This window comes from Solanum pennellii, chromosome 5 (genome assembly GCF_001406875.1).
Source record: "Solanum pennellii chromosome 5, SPENNV200".
Taxonomy (NCBI): domain Eukaryota; kingdom Viridiplantae; phylum Streptophyta; class Magnoliopsida; order Solanales; family Solanaceae; genus Solanum; species Solanum pennellii.
In genome coordinates this window covers 65,496,591-65,516,167 of record NC_028641.1, presented here as the reverse complement: position 1 = coordinate 65,516,167, position 19,577 = coordinate 65,496,591, and the positions used below count along the sequence as shown (strand labels likewise).

The window sequence follows — 19,577 nt, the reverse complement described above, 5'->3', positions numbered from 1 at the left end:
TATCTATCTTAGATGTAGGCTTTATCTAGTGGAGCATGTTCCACTAGTATTTCATTTCCCATTTCATTTCTGACTTTGTATTGGTGTCGTTTTGGCAAGAAAACGTTTAATGCAATTATGAACTGCTTCTTTCATTTGATTATCTCTATATTAGATGGTTGATTTGTGAACGCCTATGGCGTTATGTATATTATTCTTCGCATGAAATAAGAAAATAAAAATTTCAAATTTTCTGCTAAAATTAACCTAGATGAAGTACGTACGATGTATGTAGGATTCTCTGCAACCTCGGAGAGGTCAACGACGCGGGTCTCGTCTGGGGTATAGATTCTGGTTGTGACAAAGTCGGTATCAGAGCACTAGGTTATATTTCAAAGATAATAAGTTCATATCAAACACATCGAGTAGTTTCTAAGTCATGGTAGTGAAGCGCACCACTATCCTGAATTAGAGACTACATGATGCGTAGGAAAATTCCCTTCTTCTGATCTTATCGTGCCTCTCCTAGTGTCTAATTTTCTTGGTGTTATGAGAGTGTCTAACATCAATCCTTGTTGTTTTCAGAGAATTAATTCTAGGAGAACAATTGGTCAAAGGAGAGGAGGAGCAGCGGCGGGGGGCAATCTGGTTCCACCCGAGGCTCCAGCTGGAGGAGTGGCTATGCCGGTTAACCCTGCTGGGTTGACTGATGCAGAGTGCGGGCATCTCTGGCCCAGATGTCACAGTTCATCACTATGAAGGCCCAGGCCATGACTGACCATGTCAACCAGCAGAATGTTCAGAGGGAGAACCCACTTGTTCGCAGTAAGGCTGACAGGCGGAGAGACTTTACGAGGATTAATTCTCTTATTTTCACAGGGTCTAAGACTTCGAAGGATCTTCAGGAGTTTGTGGATGAGGTGCATAAGATTTTGGTGGTTATGGGGCCCACAGATACTAGGAAAGCAGAGTTGGCTTCCTATCAACTCAAGGGCGGTTATGGGGGCCACGGATACTGAGAAAGCAGAGTTGGCTTCCTATCAACTCAAGGATTTTGCACATACTTGGTGCAAGATGTGGCAATATAACCGAGTTTTGGGCGAAGTTCCGGTCACTTGGGAACTGTTTAAGACAGCCTTTCTAGAGAGATTCTTTCCCAGAGATATGAGGGAGGCCAAGGTTGAGGAGTTTATCAACCTTAAGCAGGGATCCATGACTGTGAGGGAGTATTCCCTAAAGTTTGTTAAACTATCCAGGTATGCTACTTCCCTTGGATGTAAGAACATGGATGAGATGAGCAGGTTCCCCAAAGGAATCAACGGAGATTTCAAGGAGGAGTGTCGATCTACTATGCTCTATGATAACATGGACCTCTCCAGGTTGATGGTGCATGTCCAGCAGGTAGAGGAAAGCCGGAAGAAGAGAGGCACTCGTGATGCTAGGAGGCCTAAGCCTCATGATCATGCAGGTCTTGTCTGGGGTCTATATTTCGGTCGTCACATGCTCATATAGTTACACCTATACCCTTGTGCATGAATGAAGTGAAGTATGAACATGTGTGGTCTAAGTCGTTTTATGTGAAAGGTTTACTCAGATATGTATACACACATGAAAACATGTCCATTATGTGTGTACGATGATCTAGTCAATAGAGGGGCTCTTGAAAGGTGTTCTCAAGGGTATCCTAAACTATATGGTTCTTTAATATGTTGTGTCCATGTTAAAGGTTTTATCACATGATTTAGGTTTATAAAAGGACACACTCATCTTTGAGCTATGAGCTAAGCATATTGGGAGTCAATCTCGTAAAGCCTACTTTTATAAAGTAATTATTAATAAAGGCTTTTCAATAAAGGGAACTTTCCCTAGCACCGAGTGAACTTGAAGATGAGGGGTGCCCCTTCCCAATATTGGAAGAGTTGTTCACCATAGTCCTCACGAGGTGGATAACTACACTGCCCCATTTGGCATAAACAGGGTTTCCATATATGCCTCCAGGTTTCATAAACTATGTTTGCCCCATAGGATCTAGCAAGGGATATCACCTTATATGATAGGATGATGTTAATGTTCTACTTTGACAAGGAAGAGAACGTTCCCTTGGTGTAAGTCTCTACAACACAAAATTCCATGTTAGCGCCCATGGTATTAGTGTCGGGTAATGCTATAGTTTCCCTAGAGTAAAATGGACAATGGAAGTGAAGTAATGGATCCTAACTAGGATAAGCTAAGGAAAGTTGCTTAGTAAAGGTGAAGGTATGGAACTTAACCTATGCATTGCACAAATAGATCTTGAAAGGAGTTCTATGAAGGTGTTCTAATGTATATGATTATTTTTATGTCCTTATGCATAACATTGTAGTTTTGTCTACTTGTTGTGATGATATGGAAACAAATATTGGAAGGAATGGGTTATGACCCATTACCTAACCCGTCTGACCTAACCCGTTTGACCTAACACGTTATGACCTAAACAAATTTGGATTGGATTGAATCTTGACCCATTTATTTTATGCAAAAATTACTGAAATACACGTCTTATTTTCTCTTATTTTCAATATTCCCTTCTCTTTCTAAAAATCTCTAAAATCCTTATATCTTTAATGTATTCGAGATAATATTTAATGTATACGAGCTACACATTATGCATCCAGCTTATTTTATAATGTATTTGAGCTAGTTTTTAATGTATCGAGCTACATATTATGTATTCCGTATATATTATAATGTATCAGAGATACTCTTTACTATATTCTAGCTATATAGTATGTATCCGATTTGTTTAAGGGATTAATGTAATTAAAAACTAAAGAGGGATAGATTATAATTTATATTAAAACTATGAGATTTCTACAGAGGCATGACATGATATAGAAGGGTGTATCAATCTGAAACTTAAGATTCATGACTTGATCTATAATAGAGTCATCACTCTCCAAGACCCTGCCCCAAATTTAAACCTTAACTCATTGCCAAATAATAGGGGAATGACCATCAACAAGATCGAAAGATATGAATATTGGCTCGCTAATGGGATGAAGCAAATGTCAACTCACTTGTACCAATAGTGGCCTCATTGACCATAAAGGTCCGTCCAGAGTTTTTTGTAATAACTACACCTCATCAGACATTTGCTGTGGAAAAAGAATGAAGCAATGAACAACCCAAAGAAAATTTTGTTGTCCATGAAGCTAAGTGATAAGAGATAACATGTTCTAGAAGCTGCTATGTCCCGAAAGAGCTAGCTCAAAAAACCAAAAAAGATCGATCACAGAAGGTATGTATGAAAAGTTTTGGCAAAGAATGCAGCCTAAGGAGTATTCCATTGTCAATCATTTCGAGAAGACTCTAACTCAAATTTATGTTTGGGCTCTACTAATGAGTTTTGAGTACCACCGAAAAGCACTATTAAAGGTACTTGACGATGCATATATACCAATGGAAACAAGTTGGGAGAATTCGACCACTATGGTAATTCATGTTATTTGGAATCATCAAATATCTTTCCAGGAATAGGAGTTGCCACTCGAAGGAGTGATGCACAACCCTTTCTTGTATATCACCGCCAAAATGCACGAACAAGTTTGTAGCTCGAGTATTGATTGATAATGGTTCAGGACTCGATATCTACCTATTATAAATCCTTAATCAGCTAAATTATGATGTTGGAAAAAATTATTAAAATCGCATGAATGTAAGAGAGTTTGATGGTGCGCAAAGAGAGACAATAAGGGTGGTAGACTTATGTATCGAAATAAAGCCCGTAGAATTTGTCAATGAGTTCCAAGTGATGTATATATTTACAAGATACAAATTATTTGTAGGAATACCATGGATCCATGATTTTGGAGTATTCTTATCCACACTTCATCAACTTTTGAAGTTTGTCTTGGAGGATCATGAAATTGTCATCCATGATGAAGGGAGTGACCGTAGTTACCCCGATTTTTCCATTCCCGTTATTGAAGATTCCTGTCGAGGTATTGACTTTCACATGGTGGAGATAATGAACGCTTATTTTGATGATATGACACCACAAGTACCAATGCCACTAGTGTATACAATGTTAGCCATGACTATGCTAAGAAGCGGTTTTGAGCCTAGGATGGGTTAAGCAAGAATTTAGATTGGCATATACAATCCTCTTCCTATCCCACTTCAAAATTTTTGGTTCGGCATATGTTAGAACCCTATAGAGGAAGAATTGGTTGAAGCATAAATAGGGAAGAAGCATGATTGTAATATACCAAAGCCTATGCCATAATTGTACAAGTCATTTATTGCTAAAGCTTTAGAGCCTGAGATTAATGGTGTAGTGGAAGGGATGGGAAGATTGTTTAATGAAGAAGAATGTGATGTGATCTTAGAAGAATGCACCACAAGGCTCTCTAGCTAAGATTTCGGACCTGGAGAGATGCTACATAATTTTATGGCCAATCCAGTGGTGATCCATCGAATGACTTGGTAGACAAAGACAAGATTTGAATTTTTATTTTTGAAAATCAGTATTTTTCCAGATGAGGGTCGAAATCACCATTTATGTCACTTTATTTTTCATCATAACGTTTAAAAAGGAAATGACTGATAAATCATGACCAAATTTTGTATGCCTTTCTAAAATTCCAATGAAATCCTCGTTTATTTTAAATAAATCATCTTGTCTTTGCGAATCATTCTCAAATATATACATTTATACTCTTTCTATCTAACATGGTTGATTTATTGTTCTTTCCAGTAAAAATCAATCTAAGCCTTTCAATGTCATGACATGTCACGAACACGGTGAACCGATTAAGGTCAATAAATATGAATGTGAAGAATATGAAAAGGACTCCATAATGCCTGAACACCTCACTGAAGACTTGAGGCAACTTAAAATGATATAAGCCCAACCTGGATGATACAGAGATAGTAAACTTAGGAGATAACGAGTTGGCCAGTGTCCATTTGGCAGCAACACAAAGAGAAGAATTGGTCAAGCTACTCAAACAATACTTCAATGTGTTTTCTTGGTCTTATGATGATATGCCACGGTTAAGCACTAATATTATTTCCCATAAGTTGTCTATCAATTAAGAGTATTGTCTGATAAAGCAGAAAACCAGAAAGTTCAAGCCCGATATGAGTTTTAAGGACAAAAGATAAGGTTATGCACAAGATCAAATCAAAGGTCGTCGAAGTGACCAAGAATCCCACTTGGATAGATAACATTATTCCATTGCCGAAGAAAGATGGAAAACTCAGGATATGCATCGATTATTAGGATCTCAACAAAGTGAGTCCAAAAGGTAATTTTCCCTTGCCGAATATCCACATACTGATCGACAATTGTGCTAAGTATGAGTTGCAATCTTGTGTCGATTGCTTTGCGGGATACCACAAGATTCTAATGGATGAAGAAGATGTAGAAAAAACAACATTCACCATGTAAAAGCAGAATAGGACTGGAATATATGGTGTATCGATGTGAAAAACTACTTAAAAGAAGGTACATATACAGAAAAAGCAACAGGTATTCAGAAGAAAACAATTTGAAGAATGGCGAACAACTTCTTTTCGAATGGAGAGGTTCTTTCTAGTTGACTCCCGATTTAAGATTATTGAGATGCTTGGATGGTACAAAAGCCATAAAATTTCTTGAAGAAGTGCATGAATGGGTTTACATTGGCAAAAAATCAAAGGGCATGATACTTTTGGATTACTATGGAAAGTTGTTGTGGACGATTAATCCAAAGGTGTCATAAATGCCACGTACATGGAGATCTGATCAAAGAACCTCTCCACGAGCTCAATGCGATGAGTTCTCTTTGCCCATTTGCAGCATGGGGCATGGATTTTATTGGACCGATTTATCGTGCTGCCTCCAATGGTCATAAGTTCATTTTGGTTGCCATTGATTACTTCAAAAAGTGGGTCGAAGCTGTTTCCTACAAAGTTGTGACGAAGAAAGTTATGGCAGATTTTGTTTGCAATAATTTGATATGTCATTTTGGGGTTCCAAAGTCTATCATCACAGATAATGGAGAAAATCTGGACAGTCACTTGATGAAAGAGATATGTGAACAATTCAAAATTACCCATCGTAATTCAACTGCATATCGTTCTCAGATGAATGGAGTTGTGGAAGCTGCTAATAAGAAGGATATTGAGAAAAATAGTTGACACCTATAAATCTTGTGGTGAAAATTTTCCTTATGCTTTGTTAGGTTATCGCACCACAATCTTGACCTCAAATAAGGCAACTCCTTATATATTGGTATACGGAACTGCAGCAGTGATACTGGCCGAAGTTGAGATACCATCTTTAAGGATTATTCAGAAAGATGGATTGAACGATGTTAAATGGGTATGTGACCGATATATGCAATTAACATTGATTGATGAGAAAAGAATGAGTGTCATTTGTCATCGCCAATTGTACCAATAGAGAATGACTCACGCTTTCAAAAAGAAAGTAAGTGTTCTAAAATTTGAGGTAGGCCAATTGGTGTTGAAATGCAGTTTCTCTCATCATGATGAATACAAAGGAAAATTTTCCTTTAACTAGCAAGGACGTATGTTGTCCACAAAAAACTATCAAGAGGAGCTTTGGTTCTAGTAGAGATAGATGGTAGAGTGTGGCGACAAGCTATCAATTAAGATGTTCTCAAGAGATACTACATTTGAAGGATGATACTTCTTTCCATTACTTTCTTGTAATTGCATTTTGCTCGTAATTATTTGATGAATTGTATTTTGAAACATTCCCTTTGCAACGAACTGTGTCTGACTTGAACTCTCAATAATGAGATATATATGCGGCCTAAATCGGCCTCGGTCGTTTCCTTATCAAAATTTTATATTTTTTCAATCCCCAAGAGAGGAACTACATTTGACCAAGTTCCTGCCTCAACGAGATACATAGGCGCCACAATGATTCGGTCATATTCTCAATAAGATTTCAATTTTCCTTCATAATGGAAACTGGAAAAAAAATTGAGAGGATCTCAAAAATTCTACAATAAGAGTTATTTCCTACAAACAAGGGTCCAATGTCATATCGAAATGTGCATTTGGGAGAAAAGTTTGAGAAATCCTAAAAAAATTTTGCAAAATATCATGACTTTTGTGATCAACACAAGATTTGTTTTGAAACATCTAACTAGGACAAATTTTTTTAGGAGGACCTTATAAGTTCCATCAAGGGTACTTGAAACATAAAATTCAACTTCAAGTGCCTTAATGTGATATACTACTAAGTAGTTTTGAAGTTGCCAGCAAGTTACCTCATGGCAAAATTTTGAGATAAAAGATGTTTTGTACATGTCGTGCATGTCGTGATAGTTAATTGGCAAAGAATTTCGCAAACTATTTTTTTCAAAATTTCATGCCTAGAAAATGTTTTAATTTAAATATAATTTTGTCTTTTGTTTATGGAGGTTCGCAGGATCAAAGAACTTTTGAAGATAATGGGACAAGGAGCAAGGCAACTTGAAGATATCAACGCAGATTAGTGGCCCAAAACTAACATTTTTTGTGGATGCAGGGTATAACAAGATCATCAAAGATACTATAATTATCAATCGACCACTTCAAGAGAACAAATCAGCAAATATCTGATAGTGAGTGTACCATCTCTGCTTGACCAAAAAGACATTTGACAACAATATTCTATCGTCAGATCAAACAATAGTATCTACTGCCTAAGGTTTCTAGATACCAATAAAAATGATATCATGACCAAAAGCACCTACCATTGTATCAAATATTGATGAAAGATGACATTCATAGTCTAAGTCTGCGCATATTCGAAATCCCAAGAGGGTCATTGCATATTTTAACTGCCAACAGGATTCATATTCAAACTTCCAAAGGGGCCATCATATTCAAAATGTCAAGAGCGTCATTGAATATTTTAATTGTCGAGAGGGTCATCATATTCAAGCGGCCAAGTAGGTCATTCATATTCAAACTACCGAAAGGGCCATTGTATATTTTAATTGCCGAGAGGGATATCATATTCAAACCGCCAAGAGGGACATTCATATTCAAACTTCAAAGATGGCACTTCATATTCAAATCTCTGAGAGGTCCATTATATATATACCACCAAAAGGTTCATTCATATTCAAATTGCCGAGAGGGTCATTCATGTTTAAATTGTCAAAAGGTCCATATCATATCAAAATGCCAAAAGGGGAATTTATATTAAAAGCTACCGAGAAGGACATCATATTAAGACCGCCAACAGGATTGTTACATTCAAACCACCAAGAGGGCCACTGCTTATTCAAACCATCAAAAGGTCCATTGTGTATCTAACTACCGAGAGGGACATCATACTTAAACCATCAAGAAAACAATCAACATATTACATTAATATATTTTACTACTTCAATACTAAAAGAAGAGTACAATGAAGAGTCATGTCACAAATATGAGATACATCCTTTATTTGCTTTACGTCAAACTGAAAGAAGTTGAAATAAAATATTCAGGGAGAAAATTAAGTTTAACATGGTAAATGACTCTATCTCTCCATTTGAATTATATTTTACACTAATGTGTTTTATCTCAGTCATTGTCGAGAGCATCTGAGATGATGAATACTCAAATGAAACCACATGTGTGAACGACATAAAAAAGGATTCATCACAAGATGGAACTATTTCTTAGCAGCAAACTGGTACATAGTCCAAGAAGGAGTATACTACTCTTCAGGATACGAGCTAAACAGTGACTTTAACCACAATCAAATCATACCCCAATCAAAGGGCATGTGGGATTTTCTTTAGGTTTATCAGTTTTTAGTTTCGTATCCAGAAATATGTTGGTGTTCACTGGAAGCATCTTTCTGATCTGAGAGAAAATACACCAAGAGCTTTGGAAATTATATTTGTGTAAGTTCTTTCTTATAAGTTTGAACAACTAAATTCATGGCTAAGAGATTTAAAACCTCTTTTCATACTCGACTTACTTGTCACTCTTCCATATTTCAAGCTTATCTAACATAATAGATATTTTTTTCAACTGATCGAGTCCAACTACAAATAGCCTAATTCCTAATGTTTAAGGAAATGTAGGCGATCTCAATGTTGAAAACGTATGAGGGGTTTTCGATATGCCATTACTTACACATTTTTGACAATGTATGGGGGAGATATGCCTATCGGAAGTTGAGTTATTGAAATAAAGAAAGTCTAAATCCAAATTTAAGGAAGGGCAAACTAGTCTTTTCACCAATTAATTTTGTATTTCATTTTTATGGGTTAATTGGGGTAAAAACAAGTTCAAGTTCAGATTAAAAAATCAACATCACGTTTAGGGATTGGAGAAGAGAGAAAAGAAGAAGAAAAGGGAGAAAAGTCAAGGATTCGCCAAGTACGTCAAGGTTTAACTTATGGATTTCGTCAGGGATGATCCCTATCAAAGTATGTGAGACTTTTAGTGTTGGGTCAGTTCACACACAGAACAATATTACTTCAATCTTTTGATTCTTTAATTGGTTGGATTATAATAGTGAAATTCTTGAAAAACATGGTTACATTCGTGATAGTTGAGTTGTTGATTGCCTATTGTTTCTTTAAATCATAATTCTGGGTTGTTTTTTGAGTTAGATCGATTGGGTATTGTAGATAACAATAATCCTAAGGGTTTGGGAAAAGAACTATGGAGGTTTATGCAATTTAGAATCATAAAACGAGAGAAGAAAAATTCTTCAGACGCATCTAGGTAGCACGAGGCATGGAGCGCCCCATTTACGCTAGAGGGCCTAGGGCAGCGCATGTACAGTACGCCAGAATGGTGCCTGAGAACAAATGGTCTCGCGCAGCGCGCCCCGAACGCGCCGAAATCAATGTTTATTTGCCAAATTTTCTTAGTTCTGTCCAATTAAGACCTTGTAAGGTGTTTTAACACTGCCTAATCATTCTAACTACTCTAAATGACTTCTAATTCCATAGAAAACATCCAAAAACACAAATTTACAATCTTACATCCATAACTTCAAATTCAAGGGGAAGTTAGATCCAAGTCTAGAAAACTCCTAAAGTCCTTTCATGAAGTCTTTTGCAAATGCATTAACTTGTTTTAAGACATAAAAGTCAGGTTGACTAAGGACTAAATGATAAGAAAGAGAAATTTATTTCATGTTTTCATAAGTCATTAAAAGCATTTTAAGTGTCATTTTAAGACTTAAGCTCCAGTTCAGTTCTAAGTAAAGTGAAGTATTCCTTCAAAGCAGTATATGGGTAGTAAGTAGTTCTAAAAGAACTTAAAATGTTTTCACATTAGAAAAGAAGGGCAACCGAATTTTCCAAATAGTCTTCGAGCTAGTATCAGTTAAAGATAAATAGCTTTCTAAATGAAGCAAGCAGGGAACTGTTATTTCCAAGATAGCCGTTGAGCTAAGTATTTTGAGCACTAATCTCACATAACAGAATCGGTATGTTTTTAAAACATAAGAGTAGTATATTTTTAGGAGTAGTATTGAGAACCGATATGGGGGAGAGTTCAAACAACTCTCATCCCCCATAAACAATGTAGCCACCATGGGTAGAGAAGGGTCATACTTTTTAAATGAACCCTTTTCACACTTAGACTAGTAGATCAATTAGACAGTTTAGGTCTTATACCTTTAGTGAGGTATAAAATGTGCTGACAGCGTGAGGTTGATCATTGTATCATTATTGTAGGTGTTAAGTGATGGTTATCAATTATAGAAAGTCCCACATAAGTTAAATTTATATATATATATATATATATATATATATATATATATACACACACACACATATATATATATATACACATATCAATTATTTGTATTCTCACATACATTTAAGAATTATTTGTATCCTTGTATACATTCAGAACCTACAACATGTTTTCAAACATCTTTTCTTTATATTGCACTTTCTTTTAAATTGTGTTACATTGAAATGAGTCAATATTATTGAGTCATATCATTCTTGAGTTGAGCAGAGTCAAGGTAAGTTTTCCTTCTTACTCCTTTTAAAGCTTAAGTTGTTTTAGCATTTCAACTCGCATACTAGTAGTTTCAATATATTGATATCAATTGGTCTGCATCGTATCATGATGCAGACGTAGGTAACAAGGATCAGTATCATCCAGCGCCTCGTTGATCCAGCTGTCCAGCTGAGCACTCAGAGTCAGTGGTGAACCTACTTTCATTTTAGGAGGACACATTTATTGCTTACATTCTTCCTTTTTTTATAAGAGGTTGTGGGATCTTTCTAAACATCCATATCAATTGTATAAGGCTTCATAGATATACAATTAATAGTTCAAAAATCTTTACTGTATTATTTTTATGTTAAAGACTTGGGTGTCTTTGGGTTTCCACTTTGTCCAAGTTGAATGTTTAAATCTTTAAAGCATTCCAATTATCTTATATATTCATTTAAGTTTAGTTCTTTGATCATTATAGTATTGATTGTTGTTTTTCCCTGAGTTAAGTAAGCCATTAAAAGGATCCACTAAAGGCCAACAATGGTCATTGTTTGTCCTCCATGTCTAGGGTGTTGGCTCAGGGCATAACAAACTTGGTATCAGAATATAGAGTTTGAGAGTCATAGAAAGTCTATGAAGCAGTTTCTATAGAGTCCTATTTATCATTGTGAAGCTTGTCACATCTATAATTAGAAGGCTATGACATTTAGGAAATGCTTCATTTCTTTCATATTTCTTTCGTTTGATAGAGTTCATCTCTAAAAGTTTCTTTCTAACTCATGTGTGCACACGTTTTCAGATAATCATGCCTCCACAAAAAGCATGATGAGGTCGTGCAGCTACGAGGAATATAGAGGTACCCAAGTTGCACAATGCACCTGACATGCAACCGCAAGGAGAAGTTTCTAATGTTGAGTTTAGAGAGGCAATAAGGATGCTCAGCCAAGTTGTGACCAATCAAGTTGGGAAGCATAGAGGAGCTTGGCAAGAAGAGGGTGACACCTCAAGGATTCGTGAGTTCTTAAGGATGAATCCTCAAAGTTTCACTCGTTCAAGCACCATTGAGAATCTAGAAAAAATTTTATGAACTGAAGAAAGTTTTTGATATGATGCATGTTACTGATGTTGAACGAGCTGAGCTAGCTGCATAACAAGTGAAACATGTGGCTAGAACTTTGTTCGATTAGTTGGAAGAGGGGAGAGATGAGGATGTACCACATCCGAGTTGGGCTTGTTTTGAAAAGGCTTTCTTTCGGCATTTCTTTCCTTGAGAATTGAAAAGGTCTAAGGTATGAGAGTTTCCTACCCTGAAATAGGACTTTTTGAGTGAGAATAAGCATGGATTCAAGTTCACCTAGTTGTCCATATATGCTCCTGAAATGGTTAAGGACATCAGGAGAAGGATGGGCTAATTTGTAGTTATCTTGGGTCGTGCATCAAGCAAAGAGAGAAGAGTTGCAATATTGATAGAAGACATGGACATATCCAGGTTGATGGTTTATGTGTAGAAGGTTGAATAGAAGAAATTGGGGGACATAGAAGAGAATGGAAACAAGAGAGCTAAGACAGGAAATGAGTCCGGACAGCAGAAGAGTAATACTAATTGGTTTAGAAGGGTCCTGTCCCATCATCTTCGAGTGCATCTGCACGTAAGAACAACTGTAAGTACAATGGTCAGAATTCCAGATCTAAACCTGCATATTCAAAGGGTAGTGTGGCACAAGGGGGTAGTAAGTTTCCTGCCTACACAAAGTGTGGTAGTAACCACTCCGGTGTTTGTCATGAGGGCTACACTAGTTGTTTTATGTGCGGTCAGATCGGGCATTTCATGAGGGAGTGTCCAAAGAACAAGTAAGGAAGTGGTAATGGGGGCAATAGAGAAAATTCTTCATAAATTGCTCCACCAGACAGGGTTGCACCTAGGGGAGCTACTTCCACTATTAGCGGAGGATCAAACTACTTGTATGCTTTCATCAATCGCCAGGAGCATGATAATTTTCCAGATGTTGTCACTATTATGATTCAAGTATTTGAGTTTACTATTTATGCATTGCTAGACCCTGGAACTAGTTTATCTTTTGTAATTCATACATTTTTATAAACTTTGATATTATTCCTGAGCAACCTAGTGACCATTCAGTGTTTCCACATCTGATGGTGAATCCATTCTAGCAGGAAGAGTCTATCGTGATTTTCCTGTTTCTATCAATCACAAGAGTACCATGGCTGATTTAGTTAAGTTAGACATATATTAGACTTCGATGTCGTTCTTGGTATGCATCGGTTTCATGCATGTTATGCCTCATTTGATTGTACAACTGTATTAATCATTTTTCAATTTCCAAATGAGCAAGTCTTAGAGTGGAAAAGAAATTCAGCAGTGCCTAAGGGTCTCATTTTGTACTTATTCTGAGCTAATGATTTAAGTGTTGAGGTACCTCCTATTTAGTTATTTCCAGTAGTGAAGGAGTTCCCAGAAGTCTTTCCAGATAATCTCCCCAGAGTCCCTCTAAGAGAGAGATAGACTTTGGTATAGATCTTTTTCGAGATACTCATCCTAGCTCTATTCCGCCATACAATTAGACCCCAGCAGAGTTAAAGAGTTGAAAGAAAAGTTGAAATATTTGTTGGACAAGGGTTTCATTTGACCAAGTGACTCACCCTGGGTGCTCCGTTCCTGGTTATGAGAAAGATAGATGGTTCCCTTAGGATCTGTATAGATTACCTTAACTGAACAAGGTTACTATTAAGAATAAGTATCCTCTTCCAAGGATAGATTATTTTTTCAATCAGCTTCAGGGTGCTTCCTCATTCTCAAAAATTGATCTCAAATTAGGCTACCACTATTTGAGAGATAGGGAATGTTATATTCTAAAACACATCTTTCAGAACCAGATAGGGGCATTATGAGTTCTTAGTCATGTCTTTTAGGTTGACCAATACGCCAGCAACATTCATGGAACTTATCAATAGAGTCTTTAAACCTTATTTAGATATGTTTGGTACTGTTTTTATTGATGACATACTAATATATTCAACGAATGAAGAAGATCATGTTAATTACCTCAGAATAGTCCAACAGACTTTTAAAAATTAAGAGTTACATGCCAAGTTCTCAAAATATGAGTTTTGACTTAAGTATGTGGCATTTTTTGGTCACATAGTTTCTGCTGATGGCATTAGAGATGATATCCAAGAGATAAAAACTGTTCAGAGTTGTCCTAGATCCACGTCTCTAACAAATACAACAAGTTTCTTGTGTTTGGCTGGCTACTATAGAAGGTCGTTGAGGGGTTTTGATCTATCTTTTCTCCTTTGACCATGTTGACTCAGAAAATAGTTAAGTTTCAATGGTCTGAAACTTGTGAGAAAAGCTTTCCGGAATTGAAGAAGAGGTTGACAACTGCCCCGGTCTTGACCTTACCAGAAGGTACTCAAGGTTTTTTGGTGTACTATGATGCATCTAGAGTTCGTTTGGGTTGTGTATTGATGCAGAATGGCAACGTTAAAGCTTATGCCTCCAACAGTTGAAGGTTCATGAGAATAATTATCCAACCCATGATTTAGAGTTTGTTTCTGTAGTATTTCCTTTGAAGATATGGCGTCACTAATTTTAAGGTGTTTATGTGGATGTCTTCACTGATCACAAAATCTTGCAATATGTGTTCACTCAAAGAGAGATTAACCTCAGTCAAAAGAGGTGGTTAAAATTGCTCAAGGATTATGACATGATCATTCTTTCCACCCAGGTAAGGCTAATATTGTTGTTGATGTTTTAAGTAGGTTGTCTATTAGAAGTACCGTTCATCTTGAGGAAGAAACAATGGAACTAGCACAAGAATTGTATAGACTTGCACCCCTACGAGTCCAACTCATGGATTACACAAAAAGTGGGATAGTGGTGACTAATGGGGTTGAGTTATCATTAGTGTCTAAAGTGAAAGAAAAGCAAGACCAAGATCCTATTTTGCTTGAATTGAAGGCAACTGTCCATAAGAACGAACATGATGAATTAATCAAGTGTTGGTACATTTTGAAGTGTTACGATATGGGAGCAGGTTGAAAATGCTAGTTCTTACTGTTCATTATGATATGAATATACCCCATAAATAAAGAGTATTAGCTTTTGAACAAGGGGGAGATGGTGTATTGAGATATCAAGGTAAATTCTGTGCACCTATGGTGGATGGACTCCAATAGAGGATCATGGAGGAAGCTCATAGCTCCAGATATTCCATTCATACGGATTTCACAATGATGTACCGCAATTTGAGAGAAATATATTGGTGGAATGGTATGAAAAAGGAAATCGCCGAATTTGTTTCCAAGTGCCAAAATTGCCAACAATTTAAAGTAGAGAACCAAGGCATGAAGGGTTGGCTCAGAATATAGAACTTCCAAAATGGAAGTGGGAGATGATTAATATTGAATTCATGACAGGGTTACCAAGGTCTTGCAGGAAGCATTATTCAATTGGGTGAATGTCGATATAATGACAAAATCATCCCACTTCTAGCATGTCACACTTTAAAAGTCCAAGACCTAATTTAGATCCTTTGAGAGTAAAAGTGTTGTAATATTATTTTAAGGTCAAAAATAATATTTATAAATAATTTACGTAGTTTTGGAGTCAAAACATCAAAGGACGTCCACGACGTCTGGTTAACTTGTAACTTGAACTAGTGTGATGTCTTGATGGTTTTAAGGAGGTGTTAAAAGTTTTAATCATGGTGAGGTGATGAAAATTGACATAGGTGTTTAATAGGGGGTAAATTGAAGATAAGCCAAGTGAGGAATGCCTTCTTCAAGGGCAAGCCTAAGCCAAAAAGCCAAAGCTGCCCAAGAAGGGAGGCTACTGCCTCACTCTTGATGAGCATGACCACGGCTGGTGGTCATGGTAACGACAAAGGAGGGGATCTTGTGAAGGTTACTTGGCCATGGGGGAAAAGAGGCCTTGAGACTTAGATACTTTCCAAGACACCACGATCCATTTTATGGCTCGTGGTGCACTTGAAGGAAAGAGACGGCTAGCCGTGAAAATGCCTTAGCCAATTGAGGGGAGATTGGTGAGGTGTTGGGGAGCTACTGCCTAAGAGCACCACGAACCACTTAACGGTCCATGGTGCATCTTCACGGAAGGGAGCAAAGTGTCTCGTGGTCTAGCCTTGGAAGGAAAAACGGAGGTGGCTCACTCGGAGGAGCTATTGCCTCATCTTTCATGAACACCACCACGATCCCTCATACACTTTATGGACTGTGAAGCGGGGCGTGAAGATGGACTGGAGCTCACAGTGAAATTTAGTTGGATTTCACTTTTGGAATTTCAACTTAATGAGTGGTAGTTTCGGTATTTGGGGGTGGACTATATTGACTTTAAGTCAAAAATCATTCATTTCCCACTCTAAAACACAAACCCAAATTGAAATGCATATTGCTTCAACTCCTCTTGACTTTCTCTCTCTATTTAACCTCCATTGAAGGAACAAGAAAGCTTGAAGAAGGAAACCAAATTCTCTAGGATTTCACTAGAATTTTGTGGATTAAGCTTCATTAAGGTATGGGTTCTTCACTCTTGGTTTTCCTTTCCCCAAGAGGTCCTCTCAAAGTTGATTTTCAAATTACCCAAATCTTAGGGTTTACTCCTACAAATGGGTTTCTTCCTAATTCATCATTGATCTTCTAAATTGTGTTGTTTATGATTTCTAATGATCATTATGGTTATATTATGAGGTATTATTGTTCAATTATGGTAGTTCTTGATGTTAAACTTAGTATGTGAAATGGATCATGAATTGACCCAAATTGCCTAACCCTAGGTTATGAAATCATGTTGAATTGATTAGAATAGATACAATTAACTTAGTATTGTGTTAATTACTATTGTATAATGTTATTACACCTATTGATGGATGAAATTGGATTGGTTGAGTGTAAAACCAATGATGATGGCTTTTGAAGGAGAAATTGGTAAGACTTTGTAATCTTGAACCTTTACTTAAATTGTGACGGCTTTTACTTGGTGATAAAGTTCAATTTAAGCATGCCTTGTGATTGGATTAAGTAGGTATTAGTATGATGATGAAATTGAAATGTCTTGATTATGTAATTGTGAGATTATGTTTTAAGATGTAATGATATAAGGTTGGTTATGAATTTCCTATGTGCCTTATTATGACATAATGATGATAATGTGTTGATCTCACAAATGAGGGTTGTACTAAAAGGATGTTCGCATGCAATTCCGATTGAGATAATGATTGTGATTTACAAGTAGTTAGTTTCCTATGATCTAAACTAAGTTATGATGAATAATAAAGGCTTAAAGTCATTTCAAAAAGAGACTCTAGCTTAACACCGAGTGAACTAGTAATGAGGAGTGTCCTTTCCCGAGTAGGGAATGTAGGTTCACTATTGTACTCATGATATTGTAGACTACAATGAAATATGCATAACAAGGGTCCCGAAACACATCTCCTAGTTCTTGAAGTATGTTGCCCTCATAGGAATAGTAGCTAGTGGATCCACCTAGAATGCTACGATCATGTTTTGGTACTACCTTGGCAAGTAGTCCACCTTCTTTAGGTGTAAGGTTTCATGATACTGGATTCCACACTTAGCTCGTGTGTTCTATGGCGATTAAGGAAAGTGTTCCAGAAAGTAAAATGAAGTAAAGAAGTGAGAACTAACTAAGGTGACTTTAGAGGTTGACTTAGTCTCGGTAGGGGTATGGGTTTACATATACATTGCACTAGTTGGATTTGAGGGAAGTCTTAGAAGGTTTTTCTTATGTTATATAAAGTAATTTTAGGCATATGTTGATTCTACATGTTGATGATCCTATATGATGTTGGTTTCACTTATGAACAATGTTATTGGTCTAAATTGCTACATGTGATAATGATTATTCTTGGTACTATGTTATGTGATGTTAGACATCATTTATAATCCTTGGTTTGGTTTACTTGGTTAATTAAGGTTATGGGGATTTACTTGGTAATTGCACTTGTAGGATTAATGAAGGATTGTGAGTGAGGGTCTTGTATATGTTCTAATATCATGAATTCTTATGTGTTACTTGTTGTTATAGCATGACTCTAGGTTTGTTGTGAGTATGTACTCAAGTATGCTAGTATACATGTTTCTTTGGTTATGTATTGATAAATATGTGCTTATTGGATTATATGGTTCTTAATGTGCATTAAAGATTCTTAAATGACTTAGCATGTTGTCTAAAGTAAATATCCCTTTCACATGCATTCTGTCAAATGTTTTATGTGCATGTTTTCATACTCATTACAAGTGGTGTACTAAATCATTCTCTATGTTTTCTACAATTATGTAGGTTCCAGCCATTGAAAGAGGGACATTTAACAAGACTTGGATTCTCATTCTCCAAATTCGGTAGGTCCTCACCTTCCGAGGAAGGTGCCACTATCTTGCTATTGTTATTTTTTTAGTATTAAAGACAATTGGTTCTTTATCTTTTATTTGAGGACTATCTTTATATATACCTATATGAGGATTTATTGTAAAGAAGTATGGTCTATGCCTAAATGTTGTATTTGATTAACATGGTTTTAATATGAGACGTATCTTAGAATTCTTACGAAACTATATTGCTATATTATGTGTGTGAAATAAAATTAGAAGCCTATGTAGTGTTTCCTATGTGAGGAGTTTATGTAAACTCCCTATATATATATTATATGTAAGTTAGAGGTGTAAGTAAACATCAATGTAGAAGTAATTAAAAAGTTTCATATTTCTGCAATTTAACCTATGATATGTTATGACGAATGATAAGAGGCTAGTCTAAACCCTTTTGGAGGATGATGATGCCGGCTACGTCTAAGGGGTGCTCCCCGGATGTGAAATATTCGGTAAAATATACTCACTTGATATAGGATTATGCAACAATATATTTTAAATATATGGTGAGAATTCATGGGGTCACAGTTTCGATCGTTTCAGATAAAGGTACACAATTTACTGCACAATTTTGGAAATCTTTCCAAAAGGTTTAGATTCAAAGGTGAACCTAAGCACTACTTTGCATCCTTGGACGGATGGGCAAGCGTACTATCCAGACATTAAAAGATAGGTTGAGGTCTTGCTGATTGATTTCAAGAGCAATTGGGATGATCGCCTACCTCTCATCGAGTTTGCTAACAAAACAGTTATCATTCAAGCATCCAAATGGCTCCATATGAAGCTCTTTATTGAAGAAGATGCAGATCTCGTATAGGGTGGTTTGGAGTTGGTGAAGCAGGGTTGATAAGACCAGATCTAGTTCACCAAGCTATGGAGAAGGTGAAGGTAATTCAAGAGAGACTAAAAAGAGTATAGAGTCGTCAAAAATCCTATACACATATTAGGAGAAGGTCGTTGGAGATTGAAGTGGATGATTGGGTATACTTGAAGGTTTCACCAATGAAGGATGTTATGAGGTATTGTAAGAAGGGGAAACTTAGTCCCAGGTATATTAGACCTTATAGAATATCCAAGATAATTGGCAATGTAGCTTATAAGTTAGAGCTCCCTGTATTTCATATCTCTATGTTGAAGAAGTGAATGGAAGATCCTTTATTGATTATTCCAACTAAGATTTTTGGGATTAAGGATAGTTTGTTCTATTAGGAGATTCTGGT

At 36.5% G+C, this 19,577-nt stretch overlaps 1 protein-coding gene across 1 annotated transcript; it reads left to right on the top strand.

Moving 5' to 3' along the window:
- The first annotated feature begins 5,775 nt into the window (after positions 1 to 5,775).
- Positions 5,776 to 7,472, top strand: LOC107019646 (uncharacterized protein K02A2.6-like). The gene is made up of 3 exons (XM_015220060.1): positions 5,776 to 6,136; positions 6,186 to 6,325; positions 7,398 to 7,472. Exons 1-3 carry the CDS (start codon positions 5,776 to 5,778, stop codon positions 7,470 to 7,472), a joined length of 576 nt encoding a protein of 191 aa, XP_015075546.1.
- Positions 7,473 to 19,577: the final 12,105 nt, after the last annotated feature.

Coding starts and splice junctions, on each gene's coding strand:
- LOC107019646 (XM_015220060.1), top strand. CDS start 5,776: ATGAGTTCTCTTTGCCCATTTGCAGCATGGGGCATGGATTTTATTGGA. Junction 6,137..6,185: donor GAAGGATATTGAGAAAAATA/GTTGACACCTAT, acceptor ATGCTTTGTTAG/GTTATCGCACCACAATCTTG. Junction 6,326..7,397: donor GATTGAACGATGTTAAATGG/GTATGTGACCGA, acceptor TTGTTTATGGAG/GTTCGCAGGATCAAAGAACT.